At 36.0% G+C, this 11,474-nt stretch overlaps 1 protein-coding gene across 4 annotated transcripts in view; it reads left to right on the top strand.

Annotated features, from left to right (window-relative positions):
- Positions 1-10,526, top strand: part of ZDHHC21 (zinc finger DHHC-type containing 21) — a 35,841-nt gene extending 25,315 nt beyond the window's left edge. The window contains exons 7-10 of one of the 4 annotated variants that reach the window (XM_019470770.1): positions 3,685-3,728; positions 5,023-5,066; positions 8,915-8,958; positions 9,489-9,577. In XM_019470770.1, coding sequence (XP_019326315.1) covers positions 3,685-3,728; positions 5,023-5,066; positions 8,915-8,952 — 126 coding nt within the window. In that variant the 3' untranslated portion in view covers positions 8,953-8,958; positions 9,489-9,577. Of the gene's footprint in view, positions 1-3,684; positions 6,745-8,914; positions 8,959-9,488 lie in introns of those variants that run through there. The other 3 variants (XR_002086125.1, XM_009274277.1, XM_009274278.2) reach the window with 3 other exon arrangements.
- The last annotated feature ends 948 nt before the right edge of the window (positions 10,527-11,474 follow it).

Below are 11,474 nucleotides of genomic sequence, written 5' to 3'. Positions count from 1 at the left end.
TTTTTTTTTTTTTTTTTTTTTTTTTTTTTAACATACATAGTAAAAATACTATTTATAGATAAATTATAATTTTCCTTGAGATAGTTCCATTTCAGAAAGTTTTTAAATTTTCCACAAAAACATCCAAAATATACAGTCTTGTGCAACTACATACTAATGACATTGTATTGCAATGGCAAATGCAAAGTTTATCTAGAAAAGAATATTTTGCACTTAACCTAGAAGAAAATCTTGAGGAGCACATATCTGTGTTACTCAATTTTATTTCCAATTACTTTTTTTCTGTAGTCATCCTCATATCAAATAATAAAATTTAATTGGAAGCTAAATCAAATGGTATCCAGAAACTTGTTTGCTTTCTCAAGACGTATTTTCTTGACAAGCGTTTTTTAAGAAGTCCTCTCTCATTTGATATTTTTATATGTAACAGACGCTTGTTTTCCTAAAAAAATGCATAACTAGGCTAGTTATTCATTTATTCATACAAAAAGGCATAAATTCACCTAGGAAAAAACCCCCGTCTTTTATCAACTACAGATTGCTTCTGATCTATGGTTGTGGGAGGTAAAGAGCTGCAATTCATGCTCTTTTAAAAAGGTGGAACTGTCAGGATGCTTGTGTCTATACTAGTACAAGACTAGCCCTGGCATTTGCATTTCTCTTGCTCATGTTCCACTTTTGCTTTAAGAAAGTACTTCTGTATGTCTTTCACATCACTTTAACAGTGAAATGATGTTAAAAACCAGCTTTTCTATTTATACAGTAGGATTCTGACATCGGTCGTGTTTGATCTACAAGGCATTACTGTCAAACAAGTAATAAATAATATGGCATGTTTTTTTAAACAATGACTTGTCAACATTATGTTGATATTTGTTCATATCTAGTGAGGTTTTAAATTGCACCAGACACTACTAAGAAGTATTCAGTTTGCTGACCTTTTTTAAGGCTGGTACCTTTTGCATATGTGAGGTTTTCTTCTTCTCGAGATCTGTGGTGGTCTTTATTTTGTTGGCTGCCACCTGTCTGAAGCAATCAGCCGCTTCTTTCTCTTCCTCTGTACAAAAGGAAAATCCCATCTTCCAATGGATGGTGGAAGGTAACAGGATAATCAGTTCAGCAGTGATCCTCTGATGTCGCTGTGGGAGCCCTGTAAAAGCGGATTATCTGTGACCCAGATAAAATAATTAGAAATTACTTGGATACTTAGAAATAACTGATTTTCTAATCTCATTTCCAAAGTTAAAAAAGGCCTGTCTCTCAACGTAACACTACCAGATGTTTCCGTTAAACAGCATCCTTTGCAGAGACTAATCTGAACCCTAATTTTAAAGGATTACCTTTGATTGTTTTTTTATTTCAAATGCTAAACAGTTTGTGTTTTCATTTTTCCATATGTTCAAACAAAGTATTTATATAGAATTAAAGAAATTTTCTTCATTTTTCCACTGTAGTCCATCAAATATGATTTTATGTGACTTTTGTGTGTTAGTATTGCAGAGAAAAACTTTTCATTAAAATTATTTAATAATTAACTTGTTTCTCTGGCGCAAAACTATGTAATGGATGGGCTTTTATAAATTTAATAGATACCATGTGGTCTCTGTGCAAGGTAGTAGCTGTATTATGAACTAAGTGGACAATGACTTTATTAATTTAATTAATGCTACCAGGGTTTCCTGTTAATTAACTGAATGGTGTACAGTGATATGCCAATATCCTGGTGCATCACTACTGTGTGGATGCGATAGAGAGAAATTTCCCTTTATTTGCTTTGGGGAGGATGGAAGGGAAAATAGTTTAACAGCTGGTGTTCAGCAGTCTGTCTGGTGCACTATATGATGCCTACCACACAAATTTTTCCCCTTAGAAGTATTTTATAATGTCTGTATTTGTTAAGTGCTATGTTTTATTATTGTTGCAGTTTCTCCTTTTCACCTTCAAGTAGCAAACATATTTCACCAGCTATTTTTTGTTGTTCTTGTAAACAGATCCATCTCCACATGAACGTCTTGAACTTAATAATTCATATATTTTAACTATTTTTCTTAATGTGACTGATACTTACAGTGAGCATGTAGTAAGGAGCATTACTCATTTTGCTCAAGTCTTCTTTTCTTCTCAAAAGGACAAAAACATCCTTTTAAGGAAATCGGAAAAAGATGGAAATTGTACAAATCAATTTTCTGATATATTTATATATCAGGAACATTTTCAAGCAGTTAATTTTCTTTAGGAGTATCATTTCATTTAATAGTATAATGCAAATTGAAATGGAAACAATAAAAATGCCAGTGAAAAATTTAAAATTCTTTGTGTAATCAGTAAGTCAGACAAAATTTTAAAGGTTGAAATGCAAAATAATGAAAATGTAATTGCAGTTATTCTATTAATAAAACCAAAGGCTTTTTAATTCTTTGCATATTTTGTAGTGTTGATCCATTGCTGTTTTAATATACAGAGTGCACAAGTGATCTAGTTGTGCTAAAATGCTTTTTGTCTTTAAAAATAAGTATCTTATAATTAAAAATATTTGTAAAATCTTTAATCAGATAATCTATTAAATACTGTTTCGATTAGTGAAATACTAAGGGCTTTTCCTGTTTTTTTCAAACATGGCAGAAATGTAATCAAGGAACTATTAATCCTCATAATTAAGTTTAGCACAGAAGAAATTAGGATTGGAAGGGGAAATTAGGATTCCCAGCAAACGTATTCTTTACCTTGCTATAATAAAGTGTAAGGTATAAAGTAATTGTAGAGGGAGAGCAAAAGATATATAAAGTATAAAACTACATAGTAATTTGAAATTAGAGATGTAACAGAAAATAAGTTCATGTTAACGTTGTCTGTCTGTATCTTCCCCATTATTCTTATCCCTTCACCTTTTTCTGTCCCTACCTTTAATCCACCTATAGGTAAATCTCCTATTAGAAGACTGCGTAAAGTCCTGTAAATTAAATTGTCAGGAATTAGTGATGCCCTTGTCTTTGAATGGGATTTTGTTAACTGTTTAGTCTTTTGTATCTTTACCTTATTTTTCTCAAATAGACTAGCAATTGGTTTAACATTTTTAATTAATGTATCCTGACAGTCTTACACACCTATTTACCATCAAAACAAAATTTCAGTTTATTTAAAAAAAACTCCTTCCTGAGCTATTTAAAATGTAAGAATAAACTCAAGTGTAAGACACACTAAGTGGCAAAAGATCTCATCTGTTTTATTTAGATCACTATGTAGTTTTAGGTAAAGCAGGGATACTTCTATTGAAATTAATTATTTACAATATTATTAAGGAAAAGGGTAAGTTAGAAAATTTAGTCAAAGAGATTTTATACTGTGCAGAGAGTCAGAAATATCATGCCAAAAATACACCCAGTTCATCACTCAAGGAAGAAGTCCTTTTACAGCTCAGTTATTTTTCTAAATAGTAAAGGAAGTACCTTTAACCAATTGAAAGTAAGTAAAATAATGATGTGTGAGTGTTCTGGGGGCTGAGTACATTTTGTTTAAATGTTGCTTGTCAGATTTAGACATCAGACTATTAAAATGGCATCTGTGTGAGGAAGGTCAACAGCTAGCCTTCCTGAGAATTTTTTTCTTAATATTTTTGTCTTAAGAAGGTATTGGTAAGTATCAAGAAAAATAACACATTTTGTAATGTGTCTTCCTGTCATGCAGTTATCTGCACCTAACACGCCGTGGATTTTGACTGAAGAAAAGAGGTCTGTTTGCATCACCTTCTTTGTAGATGTGTTCCTAATTTGTTACCAGATGTTTTCATTGAATCATTTTCTAATATCTGACAAATACATTGGAAATCTATTTAACTAAATTTATCAGAGCATAGAGGAATATAGGAGTATTCCCTAGATATAACATAGTGTAGCTTCATTTTTCATTTTGCATACAATTCTCTGATTGAAGGATTTAAAGTTAAAACTGAACTAGTAATTTTCAGGCTGAACCTGATTGTAATTGATAAAATTAATCATATTATCTTATGTGAGAAGTCTAGATTAAGAAAACAATGCTAAAAAGTGGCCAAATGTAAACCCAAAATGTAATTAATGCCAAAAAGGAGAATTTCTGAAATATGAAGTACTCTTTCTATGAGATGTTCAGTATTTTATACTCTTCAATTGCTTACCTGTCATTTACATACACACAATGAAAGGATGTTAGGTACAAGGAATGAAAAAATGTGTTGTTCAGATAGAGGATATGTTGTCTTACACTTTCGGATAACAGCAATGGCTGCAAACCCAGGAGGGCTTGCAGGTTTTGTTTTTTTTTTCTCTTTCTGCTTTATCATACTTTCCTGCTGGTTCTGATATACTGAGTATTTGAAAATACTATATTAAGAAAGTGTGGCATAATGCTTACATTCTTCTATTGCAAGTATTAAATGGAGCTGTATTGATTACATGTCACTTTAAGCGAACACAGAAGAAAAATTGAACCAGAGTTTGTGGCTGCGTGCTTTGGAGTTGGTTCTGTGAGTTACAAATTACAGCTTCTCCTTTGGAAAACATGAATCAGTAAGAGGAAAATATTCTTTCCATGTGCTTCTTCCATGATAAATTAGTTCATGATGAATCCCATCCTATAGCACAGTTTGTTAAACAGTGCGTGTGATCTTTTTAAAAAACCTGTTTTTTCAGGCAGTTGGTTGTGCTAATTAAAAATATAGATGTGAAAGCTGTATTCCTCTTAGTAGCTAACACAGGTGCATTCATTTGCAAATGAATCTTAAGCTGGTCTGCAGAATTCCGTCGGCGCTGTTACATATGTCTCTCCATTCCTCGTGTAACAGTCTTAGCTGTGGCAGTAGCTTACTTCACTTAGAGTAGGCAAGCTGCTCTTGCAGACTTGTAGTAAGTCCTCAAAGCAAAAAACAATTCCTCATCTCCTCAGCAGAATCTGAAGCCTTTGCCCGTTTCCTCTTGTTTTAAAGTGATATGTTGTTAATGATTGCTGTGTTTATTTCCTTTAATTTCTTTTGCCTTTCTCACTAAGGTATGATTTTTTTTTCCTAGTTGCTTTAAGATGCTTATCAGTGGGTATGTATCTCTGAATAACCAGGTGCAGGAACAATAGTTGTTTCCAATCTGGATGATGACTTTGGGGGTCCAGATGACCCATCGTGTGAAATTAATCAGTTGTGGGTTAGTCAATTTTGTCTTGATTGCAATTGTAAATTTTACGGGATTTTTGGAGATAGAGATTACTAGGACTCCATAGATATGCCATGTTTGCCCATAGCAAGTTATTTTCAACTTTTGGATGAGTGCCAATTCTCCAAAAGATTTTAACATCAGCATTAGCTGTGAGTCTGGGGAAAAAAAAATCTTAGCAGAGATCTGTTTGTATTAATAGTAATCCAAGCTGATAGTAGATGCAGACAGCCAAAGCCTCTTACGCTGAACACAGTAATGCTGATGTTGTAGCAAAACCTTGGTATACGTGAAATGCATAATTAAGACAGATGATATTCTGGTTGAAAGCCATTCGTGGGACGTGTTAATGAACAGAACACCTTGTCGTTCAGAAGAATAGTGGTTATTCTGGTCCTCCTGTCTCCAAAAGGAGAAAAATTCATCAGTCTGAGAAGAAAGCCTTAAATAACAGGCCAAAACTCAACTGTGGCCCTCTCTCTTTCCTTCCTCTCCTCTCTCCAGAGGGGCTACTGAGTTTCCTGGGGTGCTGTGAAGTTTCACTTTCATGTGAAATGGTAAATTGGTTCATTCTCAAATGAAAGTACATTTCAAATGAGCCCAGCTGTTTTGCAGCACTGTTGGGGGAGGGAAGCTGTGAGGGGAATTTGGTTTCTTAAGTTCAGTCACCAGCACTTGCTAAGCAGCTAAACTTCAGAGGGAGATGTTTCCTCCCATTCCCTCTAGCCCTAGTTCACAGCTTTTAAAATGTGGCTATAAAGCTTTTTTAATTCTGAAAAAGTATCCCAGAAGCAAAGGATTCACTGCTCAGTCCCAATTCCTTTACTGTAAAGCAAAAGTATTCTAAAGTAGATGTTGGCATTTTAATGGAAGAAGAAGGAAGGGAGGAAGGAAGGGAGGATTTCCTTTGACTTCCTATCCAACTAAAATCCTTAGTATGTTTTAAAGGTGTGGAAGCTTGACAGTCTTTTCTTACGGTCATTTTCTGCAGTTCTTGTTTTGATGCTTTCACTTAGTTCATTAATTTAATGGGTTACATTTTTGAGAGAAGCAGACCCTGATGAGCATCTTTCAGGTCTTGATAACGTGCCATGATAACAATTAAAAAGGAATACAACCCCCAGTTCCCAACCTGGGATTTCCTCCAAAAATCTCAGATACAGTGTTTTAGGGAGCCGTACAAATGTAGTAATGAATAAACAATGTGGAGAAACATAGCAAGAAGCCATATTTAAGGTGTTATTTTGTTATGTTACTTCTGCACCCAAAGCTGTTTTAAGGCTCCTTTTGTGAAATGATAGCATAAACCTTTGCTAACTAGAAATCAATTATAATATGGACTAGCATGCTACTGCTGTACAAAAAATCATTAGCAATCATTGCTTTCAAACATACCAATATTATTTTGTAATACTATCAGGTAGACAGCTTTGAGTTGACCAGAGGATAATTCCTAGAGCTGAGATATTTTTGCAGTTATGGAAGGAGCTACAGCATCTCATGAAAATGCCGTTACAACCTCACCGAAATGTCATGGAAGTAATATCTGTGTTTATTTAGTCCTTTTTATTCAGAAAGCTGTGTGTGATTTTTTGTGGTAAGAAAAGGTGGTGTTTGTTCTGACGAGAGTTGGATGAAAAGCCAGCCCAAGGAAGCAGAATGTCCCTTGGCTGTGCAGTCAGGTCCTGCCCTAACAAGGAGAATGGCTTGTGTCTTGTAATGCTTTCCTGCCACCTGTGGCAGGTGAGGGGGAATACGCTAGACAGGGCCATAAGGTGGAGAGGAGAAGCAGTTTATCTATGGGAATCGAGACAACAGGCAGTATTTACAGCCTGCTGCCTCCAGTCCTGTCCTCTCTCACTATTGAGCAGTTGTTCAAATCCACCTAATGATGAGGCCAGAATGGTTGAGATAGTCTGCTGTGGGCATCTCCAGCTCTCTCACTATTGAGCAGTTGTTCAAATCCAAGTTTGTGCCTTCTCTGCACAAACAGGGAAGAACTTGTGCATCTTGGTGGCTCGGCGTGAGGAGAGGGGACTTCTCTCCTTTGCCGTAGTGCATCTGGAATTCAGCTGGGTAGGTCATGGGCAGAATGAAGATTTTTGCCGTTTAGCATGTGGTAAGGCATCTTGTTCCAATCTCACTATTGAGCAGTTGTTCAAATCCAAGTTTGTGCCTTCTCTGCACAAACAGGGAAGAACTTGTGCATCTTGGTGGCTCGGCGTGAGGAGAGGGGACTTCTCTCCTTTGCCGTAGTGCATCTGGAATTCAGCTGGGTAGGTCATGGGCAGAATGAAGATTTTTGCCGTTTAGCATGTGGTAAGGCATCTTGTTCCAAAACTCATCAGAGCTGGGAAGCGGATTTAGAAGGAGAAAATTTGGCAAGGGGAGTTGAGGCCACCTGTGTCTGGTGAAGCAGGGAAGCAGCTTCCTGTGCATTATTCCCCACTCACATTTCACCCTTCCCCTTCAAAGCTTTATGAAAGATGGTGGCAGAATCCCAGCAGTGCCTGCACTGAACTGGATGCACTGATGGCAGGAAGAATCAAAGAACGCAGTATGGTTTTATTGCTAGGTAGTGTTTCCAGATGACAGTGAAGTTGCAGGCTAATTAAACCACAGCCCTTGTGTCTCTGCATGGCTGGGACAATAGAGACTAGCGCTCAGTTTCATTCAAACGCTAGTGTAATCTGACAGGTGCATTATGTGCATGCCTAAATCAGTGCACAGTAAAGGGAAATAGCAAGCTGCCATGAAAAGGAGATGGAACCATGACAGATATTTCAGTTGCTGTATTTTGGACCTCATGAGTGATTCTGGGACATAATGAACTATGAAAGTGCATTGAAAACACTAACACTGCTGGAGTTAAAATTGAAGTGATACTCGCTTACAAAGCAAGCTTTTTGGTCAAATTCACAGTGCAAAAGTGAGAAAAAAGTACTATTGGTAGTTTTAAAAGTTGTATTTGGGGATGATCTACGCTTAAATTGATTTGTTAATTATAAAGCTTTGTGACTCATTAATCACGTTCAGAAAAGTAAAGTATGAATTCAATTTGCTGTTAGCTGCAGGGGTGCCTTCACTCCACACATTATGTAGTTTTTGTTACATTTTAAGAGAATAATTTTTATATTTGGTATTTACCTGTAGGCACTATGGAAACTGATGGTATATTCCTAGTGGTGCTGTTTGCATTATAATACTCATAAAGATAACTATTTTAAAACTTCTTAATAGCTCCTGCTTTTCAAAATACTACATCTGTTAATAGTTGCATTTTACTAAATTTTCCTGTGGTCATCTCCGTGGACTGTTCCAAGTCTGGAATGGGTGCTTGTAAAGAGTATGGCAAGAGTGTACTTTACACACGTTACTTCTAAATGTTGCATGAATTAATTGTAATACCTGAATTAATTTTAGCTGTAATAATGTTGTAAGTTTTTGTTGACATTCTGTGGTATGTGCTATCACATACAGTGATACATACAGAGTATAGTTTCACATCATGTTTTTAAAAATCATTTAACATACTGAGTAAATTTGCGCATATAATCTCACAGCTGTTTGAAACTAATATGGCATATGAGTAATATGTAACCTACTGGACTAATGCCAAAGCAGTGTACGCTAAGAATGGATTCCCTGCTTTATTTAGTTGCTTTCATAATGACATTTTAACAGTTAGGAATGTAAATAAATACTTTTTCATTGTGTTTTCTTTTCTTCAACAGGACACTACAAGTATAGAAAAAATGTCGAACTGTTGTGAAGACATGTAAGTGCTGTAAAATGTCTACATTTATTTGCTGAAAATCTAAAGGAGTAGCTGCTTTTTTTAACTGTGTGAGAGAGAAAAGGAACTGAAGGCACTGTTAGGATTATTTTGCATGGTACTGTGCCTTGTACTTCCTATCTCTAGCAGCAGCTCACTAATCTTTTAATATTGGTTGTACCCAAAGTAGCCTCACATTATTCCCGTTCCTTCCAAAGCCAGTGAAACTATATTTTCTTTCAAAAGTACAAATGAAAAGACACTTTCTGCTGTGTCTTGACATAGGTTTCATTGATTCTGAGGTTCTCGTCTGCTTCAAAAGTTGCCTTTGGTTGATTGACAACACAGATAGTTTCTGTTCTCCAAAGTTAAGTCTCAGCTGCATGCCATAATGAAAGAAAAGCTGTGTTTGTGATGCTGGGACAGAATTCATCGGAGTCCAGTAATGGATCCCCAGCCAACCTGCATTGTTCTAGCTGACTGAAGTGCTCCATGAGCGTGCTGTCTTTCACTAATAATGCTGTCTTCCACAGATCGAGGCCCCAAAAGCCATGGCAGCAGACCTTCTCAGAAGTTTTTGGCACTCGCTGGAAGATCCTGTGGTTTATTCCTTTCAGGCAGAGGCAACCGCTGCGAGTTCCCTACCACTTTGCCAATCACATCTGAACAGATGGATGGTGGGCACAGATGGGTCCTCCATGCTGGAAGTGCGTTACAGGTTTTATGATAATAGGACTATGACAGTCTTCAAGTCAATTAAAATCCACCCACCAATCGTAGGCATCACAATGTGCCCCCGGCGTTATTTTAATAGTGGTCTCGATTCTGTTCTGAGATTAATACAAGTTGTATGTTTAACTTTAGGCGTATTTACTTTCAAATTAGCTTTCCAAGGGGATTTCTTTAGTCTTTGAGGTTAATGCCGAAACCAAATGACTGGAATGCAGTCTTACTCTATTTGTTTGATACTGGCTCTTTTGACTTTTTGGTAAAGAGTTTTGTTTTTTGGTAGGAAACACTGAAGTTTACATTGGTTGTTAGCTTTCCCACTAAGTGTCTTATTCTGCCTTGATTTTTTTTTAGTGTTTTTATCAGTAGGTCTGTCTAGATAATACTCACGTCTTTTTTCTGCTACATGTGTTTAAAATTCCCTGATACTGCCATTTATTTACGGTATGCAATAGTAATCCTGCAGCACCGCACTATAAAAGGAACATTTAAAACTGAGGCAGACTTCTTCCTAAACCTTTCTCAGAGAGCTTTTTATCAATACATGTAAATGTATGTGTTTATATATAGAGATCTTACATCTTACAGTTATCTTTCTGCATAGATACGATCTTAGTGAAAAATGTTCATGTCTTTATGTCCACAAAAGCGATAAAATGTTCCAGGGTAAAATACGCAGATAGAAAGCATGTTTTCCCTATATCCCAAGGATTTCTTTGCAATAACTCAACAAAGAAGTTGTATGGTGCAAATACTAGAATGATTACTTTTTAAAAATACAGATTTAATTAGCATAATGTACCATAAAGAGGAGTATATTGTCAATAAAGTTATAAATTTTATATTTACTTTTGTTTAGTCGTGATTAGCTGGAATTGGTCTAAGTGTTTGTATATGGGAAATATATGTGAAAATATTTTAAAATATTTGTACCTAAATGCAGATGTTTGCTACTAACCTGTATGGTAAAGTATATTCACTGATTTGATAGGGTACTGTGTTGATGTACGATAGCTTGTTGTGGGCCCTTTAAGTATGGAAGTAGTTAACCAAGGAAAGCGTCCTTAAGATTACATCTGGTAAAATGACAATGATGCCCAAAGTACTGGCTCAGCTTTCCTGTATCTGGAAAAATTATGCAATTTATTATAGCCCTCTGTATCTATTCAAGTATCAGCATGTTTGTGATTTTTGAAAGTTGTGTGAAGTGTTGGGAGAAATTCACAGCTTCAGTGTTTTCAGTTATGCTGCTTACTGCGTTTGTTGTCTAGCCTAACAGGACTAGGATCCACCTTAAATGACAGCCATGCAACAGGATAATAAAAGGCACAAAATCGGGATGTGACATAGGTAGGCTGTGTTTGGAGAGAGTGGTAGTTTGTTTGTGAACAGTTCATTCAAAAAGAAGGGCTAGATTTGTCACGAGTGGTATTCATAATGGACTTTTAGATCAGCTCTTTCAAAATCTTAACACAGTCACTGCCAATGTTGGGTGCCCCTTTATGGAATTAAGAGATTTTGATGATCCGTTGAAAGTTCCAAGAGGTGCATCTTAAAGATCACTTGGATTTTAAACTTTTATAAACTTACAACATTTGAACCGACTTTACGTTCCCTCTCCTTTTAAAAACAGATGCAATATTTTCTTCATTGAAGTTTCAAGCCTAATGTTCAACCATTTTTTTTAACGGCATTTTTAGAGGCGGGCTTAGACTTTCTTTAAGATGGTATTGGCAGCAATATTTAAACAAAAGAAAGCTTGAGGGAAGTGAATGGAAAGGCTGGAGCAG

This window comes from Aptenodytes forsteri, unplaced genomic scaffold, assembly GCF_000699145.1.
Source record: "Aptenodytes forsteri isolate BGI_AS27 unplaced genomic scaffold, ASM69914v1 Scaffold46, whole genome shotgun sequence".
NCBI classification, from domain to species: Eukaryota; Metazoa; Chordata; class Aves; order Sphenisciformes; family Spheniscidae; genus Aptenodytes; species Aptenodytes forsteri.
Note: the sequence above shows the minus strand (reverse complement) of the source record. Positions and strands in the feature narration are given on the sequence as shown.